The sequence below is a fragment of the Amphiprion ocellaris genome, chromosome 22 (assembly GCF_022539595.1).
Source record: "Amphiprion ocellaris isolate individual 3 ecotype Okinawa chromosome 22, ASM2253959v1, whole genome shotgun sequence".
Classification (NCBI taxonomy): domain Eukaryota; kingdom Metazoa; phylum Chordata; class Actinopteri; family Pomacentridae; genus Amphiprion; species Amphiprion ocellaris.
The window spans coordinates 4,801,228-4,819,764 of record NC_072787.1 but is presented as its reverse complement, the minus strand read 5'-3'; the positions used below and the strand labels follow the sequence as shown (position 1 = coordinate 4,819,764).

Below are 18,537 nucleotides of genomic sequence, written 5' to 3'. Positions count from 1 at the left end.
AAGTTTGTGACTTTTTAATCATTGGTGGGAAAACTAGACTTACAATTTAAGCGTAAAACATTTGGACGAAATAAACTGTGGCTGAAAACTGATACAGTAATGGATTTTAATGGGATAAAGTCTGGACCCAGAAACAGTGGATGAACTTCTCATCCTTCACAACTACCAAAAACACAGAAAAGAAACCCGACTATCCAACTAGTTGACAACTAATGGTATCAGAATAGTAGACTAATGATTTTCATTGTTGCACCTGTTTACATAATCTCTGACACTAAAATTAGCTACAGCCAACTCTGCCAAGTCAATCTGACAAAGTAGAAACCCTGTTCTACATCTTTACTAATGAGTTTTTCTCCATTTCTGTCCAGCCTTGACCTTTTAGATTTAAAATATCATGACTTCATTATTATATCCTATTAAAATCTGTGTTGAATTTAGTTATAATTAGCAATTATTACTATAAATTCTCCCATTATGGCTAAAAATGTGTTTTGTGAGGTTACAGTGACCTTCGACTTCCAAATTCTAATCACTTCATCTTTGTGTCAAAGTGGACGTTTGTGCCAGATGTATTGAAATTGCCTCCAGGCATTTCTGTTACATGATGTTCACAAGAACGAGACAGATGGGATGTCACAGTGACCTTAACCTCTGACCACCTAAATCTAATCAGGTCATCCTGGAGTTCACATTTGTCTCTAAATTTGAAGAAACTGTCTGAAGGTGTTCTCAAGATGTAGTGCTCAGGAGAATAGGATGTATGAATAGACAACCTCTAAATATAATGCCTCAGCAAACCCAGGTAAAATAAATTACTAATTCGACTCTGCTTCTCTTTGTCTGTCATTGGTTACACACCACAAGTAATAGCCTACCAGCACAATGGATAAATGTTGAAAAGTTCTCTTAAAATTAAACTTACGGACACCTAGATTTAATTTTTTTGCTGTAAAGTATATCACTTCCAAATATCTGTTCTCAGTCCCCCTGTTTCCCCTGAAAAATCATTCAACCCCTACAGTGCATGTTCAATAGTTTTGAAAGTATTCAAAGTAGCACTTGGTCCTCATTCTGTTCGACAGGAAAGCAGGTTTCACGCTTTTGCATAGTGCTGCCTCTGACCACAGCACACTCACTCACAAGAAGTGCTTCAAATTTCAGTCAGTGTAAAGCACCGGGATGACGTCTTCACAATGACAACCATCTGTTACCTTCTCTATAGACTCCAGGGTCTCAGTGTATTTCTCCTCTGTCTGCTTGATCTCTGTTAAACAGCAACTCCTGATGTCAATCTCCGCCTGCTTCTGGAACGCCTACACAAACACACACAAACACACACAGACACACACAGGGGCCCGTTACTATGTGTCAGCTCTGTGGGCTGACAAACTGTTGAGTCCTCAACCAGATGTAGTCAATCCAACGCTTTGAGCAAGGTCAGATGGTCACACATGCTTGCTAAGCTGTTTGCCAATTATGAGAGAACATGGGGGATTTTCACTGAACAAAGCGTTAATGATGTAGGCAAAAATCTAACTAACAAAGCTACAAAATTAGCTCTTTGGTATCTGCAGATTTAAAGGGCTAGAAAAGACCATGATTTACAAGTCACATCTACTGTAACAGATAGAGGGTAAAACAGAGCAAAAGATACCAATCAGAACAGGTAAATACATACAAATATTAGATCAGTTCTGAAAAATGTAATAGTTGGTTCTAAACAATTTGCAAAGGTAGACTGGAGCTGCATGGGTCTGATCTGTACCTACAGGTCCAACCAATCTGTCCAGTGTTTATGATCTCTTGTTGGTTTTCTGTCTCTATTGTCTCTTTTCTCCTTCACCCTCACCTAAACTGATCAAGGCCAATGGCTGCCCTCCTTGAGCCTGGTTCTGCTGGAAGTCTCTGGCTGGTAAAGGAAGGTTTTTCCTCTCCATTGTTGCTAATACATTTGCTCAGTGGGAATCGGATTTTTTTGTGGTTCAATCTAAAATTTTGTAAGGTCTAAACATTAATTTTCAAATAAGTCAAGTAGTTTGTTAAGATAATGTTTTATTGTAGGTTCTTAACCATAGCATTTCATTTTTTGGGGTTAATTTGAATTACATTTCGCTAATATTTTAAGATCTTTACCTTAATATTTAATTTAGCCAAGCAAATTTGTATCCTATGTCTTAATTGTGAAATTTACATCACTCAGGTAAACTTACTCAGTAAATAATATTATAGGACGTTAGTCTTAACCTTCAAACTTGTTAAAATGTGTAAAAAAAAATTATATTTATATAATTTCTATTAATTTTTTTTTATTCGATTGGAAAACACTTGGCTTAAGGACTATTGCCACAAACACTACTGTTCACTTAGAAATGTCCTTGTTTTTGAAAGAAAAGCATATATTTTTCAATGAAGATAACATTAAATGAATCAGAAATATAGTCTAGACATTGTTAATGTGGTAAATGACTATTCTAGCTGGAAATGGCTGATTTTTAATGGAATATCTCCATAGGGGTACAGAGGAACATTTCCAGCAACCATCACTCCTGTGTTCTAATGCTACATTGTGTTAGCTAATGGTGTTGAAAGGCTAAATGATGATTAGAAAACCCTTGATTATAAGTGTGAGTTTTCATGGAAATCATGAAATTGTCTGGGTGGCCCCAAACTTTTGAACGGTAGTGTAGGTGCTACATAAATGACCATGATTTCACTTGACCAGCCCTTTAGCTTAGCTTCACATAAATAGCAGGAGCAGCACAAAACAGGTAGCAAGCTATGTGACCTGTAAAGCCACAAATTATTACACTTTTATCTCTTTTTTTTTTAACCCAGAACAAAAACCAAAGAGTGTTGTTGAGATAGTGTTAATTTTTGAGTAGTAGAGATGCTGACCCGCAGATTTATTTATTTAAAATTCATTGACGCCAGCTTCCAGCCTTTATGCTATGCTAGGTTAGGCTAGGCTAATCAGCATACCTACATCATAGAGGCTTGATTTGTCCATTTTTTCACCACAAGAGAATATGCATATATGTCATAATGTCAAGCTACAGTATTTCTTTAATATGTGTTCATACAGTGGGCTGTGTGCTACTCTGGGCCAACTCATGGCAGTGAGAGGCGAACTAACCGGAGGAGGGATGGCTTCTGTCTTCATCAGATCCTCATAGATTTCCCCACCATCTTCATCATCGTACACGCAGTCATACAGATCCTCCTCGTCCTCCACTCCGTTCTCACTGCGGCACAAATGACAGTATATGGTAGTGACATTACATTACATCACGCTGCTGTTTGATCCTGAGTTTCACAGTGAGTGGGTAATGGTTTTTACTCTTCATGACAACCACATGGAAGGGTCACAAAGAAACACACACACGGCTCCGCTTTTACAGACGTGGATTTTAATACTTTACTACAAATCTTGTTAGCTGGGGACAACACTTAATCCATGGCTGTGAAAGTGGCTCAGGAACCCGCACGCAAGAAAAGATTTTTATGTGTGACACTACAGGCTTGTTCTGACTGCTCACATCAGAGCCAATTACTGTACCTTAGCAAGTGACTCAGTGTGTGTGGAAGTGTGTTCTTCTACTTTCTATGCATGTACTTCAGAACCAGATGTTCTCAAAAGAGATGTCACATGAGGAGAAAACTCTTAAAAAGGCACATCTGCACAGGAGGGTATGGATAAGGACTTCTACATGTGCAGGTTTATTGTCGGGAAGAATAAACATGTGAGGTGCAGTAGGTGATCTGATAGTATAACTGCAATTGTAATTTCAATTTGAATAGCCATTAGGCGAAATATATTTCTAAGCAAACTATAGCCTACTGATAACTTTTTAAAGTTTCTTTTTTTTTGGCCTTTTTGTCAGCTTTATTAGATAGGCGCAGAGAGAGAGAAACAGGAAACGGGGGAGAAGAGTCAGGAGAAGACATGCAGCAAAGGGCCGCGAGCGGGAATCGAACCCGGGCCGCTGCGTCGGGGACCAGCCCCTGTACATGGGTCGCCTGCTCAACGCGTTGAGCTATACAGGCGCCCTGCCTACTGATAACTTAAATAACCACAACAACTAATGGCAGGCCTCAGTACAGTGTGTTTTCATTGACACAGACTTGTCGTTATTTTAATCATTAAAGTGGCTATGCTCTATATGTAGTTACAGAAATGCCTCTTTTCACACTTAAGTAGACTTGAGTAAACAGATCAGACTTTTCCGACAGCTCTGACCAAGCTCAGGGCTCCATGTGGGAGTTTTATGGGACCATAAGGATTAACATATTTAACTATAGCTTTTAAACTCTGACTTTACTAATCTGAAGTCAAAAAAACATATATGAATTATTGTTTGCCATTAGATTGTGATCAATCTTTTCCCCATGCCAAGGATAATTTATAATTAGCCAAAAAACAGTCCAAAAAATAAAGTTACCACTATTGTGCCATGTGCATAAATGCACACAACTCTCTAACTTTGGAGACCCTCAGGTGTCCAAATGCTTGCAGGTATTTCATAAATTCAGAGTAAAAAAGGTCCTACAAATAGCTGGAAGCAACAAACTCAACTTAAGCTCTTGTTCACATTTTGTAAAAATATAGATTACATTTATAATTGATGACTGATTGAGCTGAATTATTCTGACCTGTTGCAGACTTGTTTTAGTCAAAATAAAGCTTTTTTTAATGGACTAAAAAAAATGAGGTAACATACACAGAAGGAGTTTTGTGATTTTGGAGAGATTTGTGTTTGTACCTCTGACAGCTAAAAGCCAATGAATGGCATTTTTCTGTGCTTCCTGTGCAACATTAGTGCTGAAATGTGAAAAAAAAAACCTTCATGTCTAGACAAATACAACTCTGTTTTCATGAAGTAGGGCTTTGAGGCTTTTTCTCATGCAGTGTGAGTGTGAGTCAGAGCCTGAAAGCCTGAAAGTTGGCAACTCTGGATAAAGGATCAATGAGTCAGGCAGGCTGGACTAACAACTTCAAATAAACCACCTCTCTGCCCCTGCACTCTCTCTGATACTATAGGATGGACAGGGGGAAATGGCTGGTTAACAAGGGGGATGATAGACCACATCATTCCCCCTCAAATCAAGGATTAAGCATTGACAGTTTTGGCTACTGGAGAACATTTAAAGATTTTTAGAAAAAAAACTTTGGTACTGACAGCCTCATGTGAAGCCTGGCAGAATGCATAATTAGCACCCAAAGTTCTGGTGTACTGCCAGAATAATAATCCATATGTTCCCAGTAAAAAACCTGTTAACTAAGAAACTGTCAATTTGTGGCATGACAGTGAATTATGAACATCGAAAATATTCAAAATCTACCACTCACTGCATCATAACTGTGCATTTCAGCAGGTAACTGCACTCACTGTCTGGAGAAATAACCCAAGCCAATGGCATTTGATAATATTTTTGAAATGATGAATGACACAGAAAAATAAAACATTTTCCAGTCACGAGTCCCACTACTAATTGCACAGTTAATTCTTCATATGACAATGTCTATCCCAAAAAAATAATGATCTTCCTATAAAATTCAGACATCTCCCTGTAAAACGACCAAATATTTTTGACACCTTATCTCTTATTTGACAAGGAGCTATAGAACAAAGTACGTTCTTAAAGGTAATATATCCTGAGATTTAATAGGTATCATACTTCAATGTTAAAGTATGATATTTTTAACCCTCACACATCCAACTCTGCACTAGAACAACCCAAAAAAATGACAATCCAAACACAATAGACACTGATAATTCTTAACTGACAATTTAAAGAAATGCAACTGTGTTTGTGTTTTTATTTCATTTTAATTATTCACATATTCATAGCTGAAATCTCTGTTTCCGAATGTTTGTGTTTTTGAAACTGCCATTAGTACTTTGTAGTTTTAAGGCAGAAATTCACTGCTTATTTTGCTCATGATATGTCTTTAAGCAAATGAAAACATCAGACAGGCATCTGAACATGATTAAAGCCTTGATTTTCATTAGATGGGTCTTCAAATCTCAACACAAAACACACAACCAGAGTAGCTTCCACAAAGAGTGAGATGGCACGTCTGTCTTATTTAGTGACATCTCCACATTTAATAAAACTCCCTATTCCAGCCACACACTGGCAGCCTTTCTTGGAGAATCAAATTAAATGATTTGATTTTCACACGGAACAAAGATCTTTTGCATTAAACTAAGTTGAACTAATGATGGCCCGAAAAAGTCACGAGATGTACAGAATTAGCGCTTACTCTAATTCAGTCTCAAACACATAATGATCCTCAAAACTTTCACTTGCCAGACATGAAGATTTATTTTGGTCAGCTGCTGACAGATGGCTCTAAATGGTGAAGAAGACGATAAACCGAAAGCTCGATCTCCTGTTGTGTGCAATGGTATGTTTCAGTATATGTTGTCCATTTGATGGCAGTTAAACACTGAACAGATGGGAGTTCAGTGAGATCCACACTGACATATCAAACCTTCCATACTCTGCTGGCTGCTGTCAGGCCGCTGCTATCCTCTGTTACTACCAGTAGTGGGCTGTTTCCTACGCTAGGAGTTGTCAGCACTAAACATAGACCAGACCACAGTGTCAGTGTGAGGCTTTTAAACAGCGGTTTTACTGTGGGATCGTCTCCCTCCACTGACTTCACTTACCACACAAGTCACGGTATCCCACATATTAGTAATGGTTTCTGCTCAGATTCAGGCAGTTACATTTGAATCTGGCTCAACAATAGACTAATATAAGCTTTATTAATAAACAGGCAACTACACTGTGTTATGAGCCATTCATTTCAACGCAATGTTAAGCAAGACAATGGTAAAGTATTGGCAAGAACATCTGCATAAATTGGCAACTGACACAAGAATAGTCCATTCAAAAAATCCATATTAAACACACTAGTCAACTTTTTTTTTTAACTGCTTCACTGCATTTAAAAAGGGCTTTGCATGGAATTGTGCCAAAAGTCCTGCTTGCAGCAGAGGGGGACTGTGTAATCTTATTATTTTATTGATTTTTTGCTTTCAGTGGAAAAAAATGCAATCTTTGTTACTTTCAAATGAATTTTGATAATGGCAGTCGTATGAGTTTCAGTTATTGTTGTCATATGTTTAGTTAAGGTCTTCTAAAGCTGCACGTTCAAATCTATTCATCAGTTCATATTGAGGATAGCCTGAACAAATTTATATGCCCTTGTTCTGATCTGTGCTACTTATTATTTAGTATCTGAATACTCAGTTTTAAGTATTGTAGATTAGCTGTACTAACTGGATATGCTTATTGTTTAATGCTGTAGGAGGCAGGCACTCAGACTACAGGCAGTTCCATGTTGGCAAGCAGAAAGCATTGCTGGGGTTTGACTAGCAAATGGCCACCATGACAAAGTCCTCTGTGACATCTAATGACCTCTGACCAGAGTTAATTTTCTTGAGACCAACTTGTAATAACCAGAGCAATTCTACATCCCCTTGACATGCATAATAGAGCCACCTTTTTGGCCTGTATCACGTGTCTGTTGTCCAGTTTGCATCACTTATGTCCTACCACAAATTGTGCTCTACCTTTACAACACCTACATGAGAGCGGATGTAAACAAAGGATCAGGCTGTGGTTTATGCCGATACCAGTCTGGTTGGTTTAGTTCACATCTGTCAATAATTAACTGAAGTTCAAACAACCCTTTATGAACTTTATTTCTAAATACAAAAATCTGCCATTTAAATATGCAAAGCTTTGCAGAGTAGGGCTTGACTAACAGATGATTAATTCACAGTCCTACACAACTTGTGGTTAACTAAGAAAAGAGAGGGGCGAGCTCATGCTGAAAGACTCGGAGGAGGTGCTGCCTTCCAGTCAAAACCCAGGGAACAAATGGCGCCTTGATCTACAACGTTGTGTACATTTTCAAATGGCAGGGAAACGAAGATAACAGCTGACTTTCTAAAATGAAATTCTTGTGAAAATGTTCACAGGTATGTAGGAGAGAACGGTATAATTATCCATCTTAAAAGCCTGTTAAGACTATGGGTGAGAGGGAGGGGAGGAAACATACTCTATGAGGTCCTCCAGGTGGTTGTAGATGTCCTCATCTTCAACACTCTCTTCTGTAGGAAAAGGCCTGTAAAAGCAAACAGAGAGGAGTCTGTGGTAGACCTAAAATCTCATATATATTGTTATGTGGTACATTTAATGATGTGTTCGCTTGCATAAAACAACATCACAAGGCATAATCACATCATTTTATACCTTTAAGAATATATACAATTGCATTGTTTTGCATTACATCATTTCTCTTTGGCATACCTGATTCCAGTTTGTTGTGCAATCACTGTGTGAGAGAGTTTAGATAGTGTGTCCATAACCTGGAAGAGGAAGACATATGTCATTTTAGAAATATTCTTTATATTATTTTAAATTTAAAAAAGCGTGAGAAGGAAGAGTGTGACCCACCGAGTTTTTTTTGTATGGGTGTTGGTGTTGCATTTCTAAGAAGAGACACATGAGGGCAGCATTTTCAAAGATTTCTCTCGTAGCTTGTTTGAAAAAACAGACAGTGGATGTCATTGGAGCTAATGAAGGTGGACACAGCAACTTTAATCAAATGTTGGTATGTACATATATATTTAGAACACTACATCAATTAGATATGCTTTAATGTCCCCATATTTTGGAATGAATTTAAAATAGTAACACAGAGTGTTGTCCAATATGATGAGAGGGAGCAGACAAATGAACAAGGCTCCTCCACAGCAAAATCACTCATTTGACACGCAGTCAACAGTTAGCAGCACAGTAACAGCAAGACAGCGTCACATGACCTGATCAGTAATTGATCGTGCTGTGAAGGTAACCGTGTGTCCTCGTAGGCTGACATGATTGCTATTAGTATAACATGTAATTTCACGCTACTGTGCTCAGTCCTGCCAGTGCCCTTGACCTCCTCTATGTGCATGTGTGTGTGTGTGTGTGTGTGTGTGTGTGTGTGTGTGTGTGTGTGTGTGACCTGCTTGACTAATCACTTCTGAACTCACCTGGTGAATACAGCTGTATTATCAAAGCTCAAAGCTGTTTTCATTCATGTTTTCCACAAACCTCTTCTCGTGTGTGCACGCTCGCGCCAACACATCACAGATGAAACGTAGATACATCTGCCCTGGAGCAAAAGCTCTCAAAGATCAATACTGATCAAACAACTGGCCCTTTCCCTTCCCCCTCCAGTAAACAGACAGTGGCACCACGAAGGACAGAGAGCCACAGAAACATGAGTGACAAACTAAAACTATAGCTGTCAGTGCATCAGCATTTTTACCCAGAAGGATCTCTAATGGATAAGCATACTAGTGTTGATCAGTTGTAACCAAACTGCATCACGTCCATCACACCAGATGTGGATGACAGTGACTGACAGTTCAAGCTTCATAAATCTGTCAGATCCTGCATGTGGCAAGGTGTTTAATCATCACAGATACGAGACGCTTCGGAGGCTGCAGTACATTAACGACACGGTGACACACAAATAAGAGCCGAGTTCATTAGTTGTAGCTGGTGATCAAAGGGAAATGTTAGTCGTGAGCAGCTGAACAGTGGGAGGATGTAGCGTGTCTGTGGCTGCACTCGGCTCTGCAGCAGTGGGAGTTTACACATCATGAGAGGAGGTGTAAAAGTGCTTCAATCGTGCATTTGTATACATTTAAATCAACGTAGCAATTAACAAGTAAGGATTAAACGGGTTACTGTGCTATCTATAATAGCAAATAAAACACTCATCGTATTTTGTTCCTTTTTTCCACTTGCTTAACATGTACACAAATAAACTGTGCTGCTGTCGCCACTGAGTAATGTCTGCAGGTGTTCCTTAGAGCCACACAACCCCAACAGATTAGCTATGACAGCCTGTTTGTAGCCTGAGAGACAAAATCCAGGAGCAAAAAAGAGAGAGCCACACACTTGGCATCTTAAGCTTACAACATTGAATGCATTGACATATTTGAAGGCGACACTGACACATATTTATCAGACGTTCTCTCATCTGTGGTGGGTGGACATGAGAAGGAGTGTGTTAGTAGTAAAATCAACCTAAAATATTTAAAGCGAGGACGACAAAAATTAGGCTTTTGAAGTGTTCTCCCATTTACTATGAAATATGCCCATGAAATAAGGTTTCCAGTTCAAGTGCAGTTTATTTTTTAGCTTTAACTGGAACAAGAAAATCAATCCCACTCATTTGCATGTACTCTTTAAATCGATTCCATTATCGAAGGAAACACGGTGCTGTTCAGAATGATTGTCCAGGATGCTAAGTGCAGCATGGAGCTTTTTTTTACTGCAAGCCGAATTAGAAACAACACCCAAATCTGGCACATACTGTATAGAACTTATTCAGAGCTGTCAAACTATCATCCATGACACACTGAAGCCCTGAAGGAGGTGCCTGGAGCTTAGACAACTTCTGCTATCACTGAGCCCTTCAGCAAGCAAAGAGGGACGGGAAAAACAGATTGAGACTTCAGGCAAGATTCTGCAACTATTTATGATGTGTGTATAGCATCTCTTTGCACTTCATTAATGCAGCAATTAGATAACGTAAACGTTGTATTAAAAATCTCCTCAAACACACCGTATGTACTCATGAGCACACGTTGTTAAAAAATTGGACTGCACATCTACGTCAGGAAAATCTTCCTCCTTCCACTTATTAATCCTCACACAGTTATCAAACAGATCCGTTGGTGCGTTCTCTCCAGTAATGAATGAAGGGCATGACATCCGGAGGCCGGTTGGCAGGTACAACATGTCCAAAAGCTGAGGATCCACTGCGTGTTGAACAGTGAGTTTTGGAAGCTTTCCAGTTGTAGCTGGCAGGCGAAATTTAAGGGGACGAATCGTGAAACGTTGTGCTTTCTGGCTTCACTGAGCACGAGTCACATGCATCCGTACACAAAACTGACCATCTGCATGCAGCCAGGAAGACTGTTTAAAGACAACCATCAGCAGTCATACCTCTAATAATAGAACATCGAGAAAATGACCACAAAGGAAATGAGAGGTTTATAATTCCAAGACGCAAATAGACAATTTTAGTATGAAACTTCGTTAGTCAGCAAGGCAAAAATACACATGATTACTATGTTCTTATTGCTAGGAGTTAAAAATACATCACAATGCAGAAACAGCAATAAGCAGACATGAGCTAAGAAAACAACTCTGAGATCACGCAGTAAATTGTTTGAACATAAATCAGAGGTGAAAGGCTGAGCAGCAGTCATGTACTGTACTGCAGATGATGGAGGCTGACTGGCCCTTTGATGGAGGCTAATAAACCTGCTCTGTCTGACCACGGCTGCACCGGCCGATCAAGTGATTCACACCAGACCACTTAAAGCAGGATGAGGGATGTGTCTGCACAGAAGAAAGGGAGACGAGTACACAGCATGTGTGAGTGGGTAGCTGGATGTATACGTGCATGCTCGGAAGCACTCATATATACACAATGTTCATATTAAAACATTCAAATCTAAACTCTGCTTCATAATTTTATACTTGACGAGTGTAATTCTGTAATTATACTTTATTGAAATCAGATGTTTACTCATAATTAAACTTGTAATTAATCATTATCACACCATGATTCCACTGATTGGATGTTAAAGTGAGGCTACACAAAAAATCAATAGCAACCCCATGTATCTGTCTACGGCATGAAGCAAAACCAATTTTCGATATTTGCTTATCATCATTTCTTTATTTCTGCAGATATATCCTTAGATCTAAAGAACATTGGTGATGCATTTCAAATGTGTAACGTGTCAACATTTCTACTGGTTTCACACACAAGCCGGCGTGCTGTCCCAGTTTTCAGTTCGCTGCTTTTGCTCCTCCTTTCTGTGGCTGCTTTTATTTTCTTTCCCCTCTTTTTTCTTCTAAATTACTGATTACCAGCTAAAAATAGAGATCTGTTAGGTAATCCACTGGAACACATACAGTTGGTCATATTATACGTTTTGCATAAAGACTTTGCTTAAGAAACCGAGACAAATATTTCTTTCCAGTTTGCGATTGAGGTCACTTAAAAGAGTTTGAAATCAGCGCTAGACAGTAATCAGACTGACAGAGAATCGTAAATTAAAAGCACGACCGCCAGTCAGTTCTGACTGATCTTCCATTTTCAAACATTTTTATTAAAGCTGCAACCAAAAGTCACCCCAAAAGACTATTTTGTTGCCAGGTCACACTGCAGGTCAGCATTCAGCTGTGCCATTTTAAACATAAAAACTGTTCTACAATACATTTTTTGACACACACGTGGTCCATCTTCCATCTTATTGTTTTGGTTAAATTAATAAATTGATCATGAACTTCCTTAATTTGGAAAATCTGACCACCTCCTATCATGGCTGCCATTTAGATACCTCTGGTCCATCATACTCAGTTTGGAACCTTCCTCAGCAAAAAAACAAAACACTATTCAGCCACTACCATCAGCTTTATGGTGTCACCTACAATTAAGAAGCTCAGCAACAGCAAAAATCATTGCTTGACTGACAGTTTCCGTTTATAGCGCAGTTTCTGAATGTATAATCAATCAACGCTATGTCTCCTGAGAGTCCACGTATGAGAGGCTACACATAATAAAACACGAAAAAGAAAAAGTCACAGCTTCTAAATCATCCCAATAAAGTAGGTGGCTGTTTTAGAAACTACAAACACAGACAGATGTTGCCTATCATGTTTCACAAAAGTGTATTTGTCAGTGTATTGCTGCTTCTCTCAAACATTTTGTCCAAACTGCTTTCACATAAAAGTGCCAGCAACTATGTAACTGTGCCTGACCAGGGATCAGCTGCTTGACAGACACTGCCTTCAGGGTTTTCTCACCACATATATGATCTAAACCAGGAGGGAAACACTCGAGGGGCTGATCTGACCACACCGAACCAGCAGGTGCAAAAACACCTTCAGAAGACATCAGTATCAGCTGCATCCCTCTCTGACTGCTTTATACCTCCATCGCCGTCTTGAAGTGTCTCACACTTAACATCCAGTGTGTGGAAGTGCTTTTGTTTTCTGCACAAAGGCCTAACACTGTAAGAGGATGAGTTTGGTGATGTAACACTCAACGATGATCTGAATGTTCTGAAGTGAAGAAACCAAAAGCTTCAAAGTGGCTTTTCCTTTAAAAAAAAAAAAAAACTGTTCTGCTGAAGTAAAAAAAAAAAAAAAACACATGTAAGTCTAGAAAAAACCTCTAAAGTTTTTGTTAGGCTCGTCTGTAAATGTCTTTTTTCATCACAAATGTATATCAATCAGCAAGTTTTATTTTTTTAAGTGTTCCCAAACCTTTTAATGCTCCTGCTTCTGTGTTTGCAGGCCATGCTTGATAAAACATTAATGAAAAGCAGGAAGCTTTCAGTACGCCAGTAAAATCCTGTTTGTATTTCCAGGGTGAAAACCAGAAGGCTCTTCCATCCCATATTTTTTCCATCAGACTTTTTGCTGTTGTAACAGTTGGGAGATAAAGGACATGTGAATATTAACAACCTCTACTGAAATACTAAAAGAATTTACATAAAAATACACAATAGAGAGCGTAAGTACAATGCATGTTAGTTGATGATGTGTGTGGGTGTGATGGAGAGGGAGGGAGGGACGTAGTACATGTGTTACTGGGACTAACTGATTTCACCTAGTTTCCAGTGTTGGGTGTATGCTGTTGCACGTGAGATCCATTTTCGTGCACGCCGTCGCATGCGAGATTGATTATTGTTTTTTCACCGCATATCCATACACGAACGTGCGAGCACGACTGTCAAACGGACGCAGCCAGTGCATTAAATTCAATCCACATAGAGAGGAGCCAACAAAAATGTAATTGGCTCAGAGAGACAGACTAGCAAATGTTTGACAATCAGTGCCGCGGCTCATTACGACCCATAATACATAATTAGTGTGTTTGGATACACGTATAGCTGATTGAAATGCAGCACACGTTGGTCGTTTCTCCTCTGTCTTTATTGCCTGCATCATTTAGTCCACCACTCTCCTCATCAAACCCTGCTTTGCATTCACTCTACAGTCATGGAGAAGACAGCTTGCTAGAAAATGCACTAAGTCAGCCAAATCTATAAATACTTCCACACGGCACTACTTGATGTTGTCAAACAATCAAGTGAGAACAACAAGACACACTGTTCACACGTCCATACTGAGAGTGCACATACATATTTAGATTATGATCTGGATGTCCTGAATAAGTAAAAACACGTTAAAGCAACGTGGCAGAATAATCAGATCAACCGAAGCACATCTGGAGGTGCTCTGACCCGTCAAGTAGAAATGCAGCATGTGTAGCCTAAAATCCAAGCTGCAGGCTGAAAGATCATCTAATTCTGCATATTCCTGATGTCTAAAGCTGCATAGCTGCAAAAGATACTGTACAAGAAGTAGCTGTAGTTAGCAAGACTTGTTGCTGCAAAATAATGATTACTCCGCCAAGGAACACGGCGGAGTTATGTGACGATATGTACATTTGCTACTCAAAAACGGACTAACAGATTTGGATGAAATTTTCAGGGAAGGTCAGAAATGACACAAGGACCAAGTGATTAGATTCTGGCAGTGATGCGGCTTAAAGTCTGGATGCATGGATTTGTTAAAGATTTCTGTATCATTGAGAGATAGCGGCACGGCGTCACTGTAACTATGACAACAAGTGAACGCTACGTCAGCTGTCTGCTGACGATCACATGATTATGATCCTACTACAAATCCACCACAGACTTATCAGGACTTATCCTCTGAAATGATACAAGGAACAACTGATTAAATTGTCGGGGTGTTTCTGAGTCAATTCCCGCCGCCTGTTACATGTTTAGGTTACGTGATTTGGTATCCGTACATAACATGCACATGCATAACACACACCTGTGCTCACCGCAAGGTCATTTTTTTATTAAAGATTTCATCCGTCGGAAATGATACGACTAAGCAGCCTAGGTGGAGTACTGCGCTCTCTGAGTGCTTTTCTTGTTTAGAATTAAGTAACATTTTCTTAGACTGGGATGGACCAGGCTTGTTGCCAAGCCTGCCAGACTTTACTTAAATAAAGTCACAAAGCAGGATGAATTGTGATAACTAGTTGGCTGGTGTGTGAAAAGGAAAAGAGAACAGAACAATTTTAGATTTCAGAAGGTACCAGAAATATTTTTTAAAATATATAATAATAAACAAGGTATGTAAAAAATAGAAACTACTAGAGTTTGAACAATTTTGGGAAAAAATGTCTAAATGAAATTTTTCTGATAGATACAGCAATTTGAGCTGCACAGTAGCTCGGTGGTTAGCACTTTCACCTTGCAGCTAGAAGATCCTCGGTTTGCGCCCCTGCCTTCCCACGATCTTTCTGCATGGAGTTTTCATGTTTTCCCTGTGCATGTGTGAGTTTTCTCCGGGTTCTCCAGCTTCCTCCCACAGTCCAAAAACATGCTGAATTCTAAACTGTCCATAGGTGTGAATGTGAGTGTGCTTGTTTGTCTCTATGCATAGCCCTGTGATAGACTGGTGACCTGTCCAGGGTGTCCCCTCCTTTGCCCTAAGTCAGATGGGATAGACTCCAGCCCCTAATGAGGATTAAGTGGTGTATAGATAATGGATGGATGGATAGAGCAATGCGATTTTTTAAAATGAAATTTATGTTCAGTAATTACTGTGTAACACATTTAACCCTCTGAACCCCAAAACCCACCAGAGGATTTAAAAGGCATACTATTTAAAAAGACAAAAACGATAATAAACAAACAAAAAAACAATTTAAAAAAAACAGAGAGAAGCAGTAGATTTTTAACTTTCCGATGGTCCTTGAACTCATCGTGTGTGCCTTTTAGTTTTGTAGGAAATCTTAAACAAATCTAAGCTCAAAATCATGATATTTTATCAAAATCATTTCACTCTACAAGCATCATGTAAAAACTTGTGAAATATAAACTGTTTGCAGTAACCAGATCCTGAAAAACAACAACAGCAACAAAAAATGTGACCAACAGACGTGACAAAAAATCTTGGACTTTTTGACAGAGCTGGGTTGAACTGCAGGCTGTGTATACACAGAGCAGATAGAAGACTAGTATGGAGACAAAAATTGAAAAATGTGCCTCGAAAAATATCTAGAATATGTAGAGCCACCATGTTTTTCTAGGGATGCTGACAAAAACGTTGGACTTGTCAATTATCAATAATCAAAGAAATGCAACTATATTTCTTTTATTATGATTTATAGCATCATAACTTTGTTATATTCCACCAAATCAATTTTTGGGGGGACTTTTTTTAAGTTTCCTTCTCGCCATATTCGTGCTGTTTCCATAGAGGTGCAGGAGTTTATTTTGCAGTGAAAAATAGTTGGCAGCAAGTCAAAATTGTGAGGGGAGCAAAACATACCCTGAATGTACTTGAGGTTCAGAGGGTTAAAGCATGCGACAGAGAATTACCATATGAGACACCGTCAGAAGCGTGACTGTCACACATGGAGGACGGCATGAATTTGTAAAACCACTGACAGTTTAAACTCAGGGTCAGACCCTCTCAGAATGTACACGTTTGGCTGTGAAATAACAAGACCAGACTTCTGTTCACTGAGCCACAGCGTGCATGTCTGAACCACATAGTATACCATGTTCAATAGACAGCATAAATAACCCCTGCAAGTTTAAAACTGCTTAAATGAAATATAATCAAATGAAAACATTAGTGTCAATATTTATTAATCACACTTCATACATTTTTAAAATGCAGCATTTGCAATTCTCTCACTCCAATGATTCAACTTGTCAATTCCAATCAAATGTTCAGACCCAGATGCCACTAATTCATCTGGAATCTGATGTTAATGTAAACTGTGATTTTGTGCTTAGTCTGCCGTACAATTAGATGATTAGATGCAAAGTTATTCTAGAGCAAGTCTCGCCACTGGACAACCATCTTGGTAACACTATCGCTCAGGCTTGCAAGTGTAACAACTCTAATGTAAATGGTTGTAACTGCTTGTAAAGAATCATCAAATCTGATTTTTATTTTTTTTTAAAGTTTAGCGAGTTGGCCACAGTTTCTGCAATTGTGTCAGTAAAACAACACAACTCCCTGGATGTTCCCTGGTTTGGCTCTTACAAAGCAGACAATTTGACATTATGGAATTCTCCCATAAATTTCTATTTTGGATTCTTGAAGTGGTGAGTCTCCCTTAAATCGTCTCTGTTAGATGCTTCTAGCCTGACATCTGTCTGACAACATTCTAAAATTTTGTTTCATGTGTCAGGGATGAATGCAACTATGAGGACTTTGTGCTCATGATCAGTGCCGACCCGTATTGAACAAGAAAAGCACTCAGAGAGCGCAGTACTCCGCCAAGGCTGCTCAGTCATAGTATCATTTCCGAAGGATGAAATCTTTAATAAAAAATGACCTCGCACTGAGCACAGGTGTGTGTTATGCATGTGTACGATATGTATACATGGATCCTGAATCGCTCAACTTCAATACGTAGCGGGCGGCAGGAATTGACTTGGAAACATCTCCACGATTGAATCAGGTAGTCTCTGTATGCTTTCCAATGGATAAGTCCCGATAAGTCCGCAGCGGTGGATTTGAAGTAGGATCGCAATCATGTGATCATCAGCAGGCAGCTGACGTAGCGTTCACTTGTTGTCATAGTTACAGTAACGCTGTGTTGCTATCTTGCAATGATACAGAAATATTTAACAAATCCGTGGATCCAGACTATAAGCCACATCACTGCCAAAATCTAATCACTTGTTCCTTGTGTCATTTCTGACCTTCCCTGATAATTTCATCCAAATCCGTTGGTCCGTTTTTGAGTAATGTTGCAAACAGACAGACAGACAAACGTATGGCGATTGTCACATAACTCCGCCGTGTTCCTTGGCGGAGTAATTAATAAGGTATGAAATCGAATGCATAGCAAACTGTCTACTGATAACTGGATTGAACAACACAAAATAATCAAAATAAGATCAATCCATCCATTATCTATACACCACTTAATCCTCATCAGGGTCATGGGGGGGCTGGAGTCTATCCCAGCTGACTTAGGGCAAAGACAGAGGACAGACAGAGGACACCCTGGACAGGTCATCAGTCTATCACAGGACTACATATACAGACAAACAATCACACTCACATTCACACCTACAGACAATTTAGAATTATCACGAACCTCATTATTAATTATCATTAATCTCAGCATGTACAACATGCAAATTCCATGTAGAAAGATCCCAGGCCGGGACACAAACCAAGGACTTTCTAGCTGCAAGGAAACAGTGCTAACCACCACTGTGCAGCCCCCAAAATAAGATGCGAGTTTTAAAAGTGCTGTCAATCATTGATCAATGATTAAACACTTCATGATCAAGCTACCGAGGGTTTTAGAAACTGTTGTTCCAGCACAGAAACAGAAGCTGAAGATACTCCCAGCCTCCTCTAACTCACACTCCTACTCCG

At 39.2% G+C, this 18,537-nt stretch overlaps 1 protein-coding gene across 2 annotated transcripts in view; it reads right to left on the bottom strand.

Moving 5' to 3' along the window:
• Positions 1–18,537, bottom strand: part of LOC111575561 (guanine nucleotide exchange factor VAV3) — a 115,153-nt gene that overhangs the window by 46,697 nt on the left and 49,919 nt on the right. For both annotated transcript variants that reach the window (XM_055007070.1, XM_055007071.1), the window contains exons 3-6: positions 8,329–8,387; positions 8,078–8,143; positions 3,137–3,245; positions 1,215–1,316 (exon numbers count right to left, since the gene is read on the bottom strand). In XM_055007070.1, the coding sequence (XP_054863045.1) occupies positions 1,215–1,316; positions 3,137–3,245; positions 8,078–8,143; positions 8,329–8,387 (336 nt within the window). The remainder of the gene's footprint in view (positions 1–1,214; positions 1,317–3,136; positions 3,246–8,077; positions 8,144–8,328; positions 8,388–18,537) is intronic.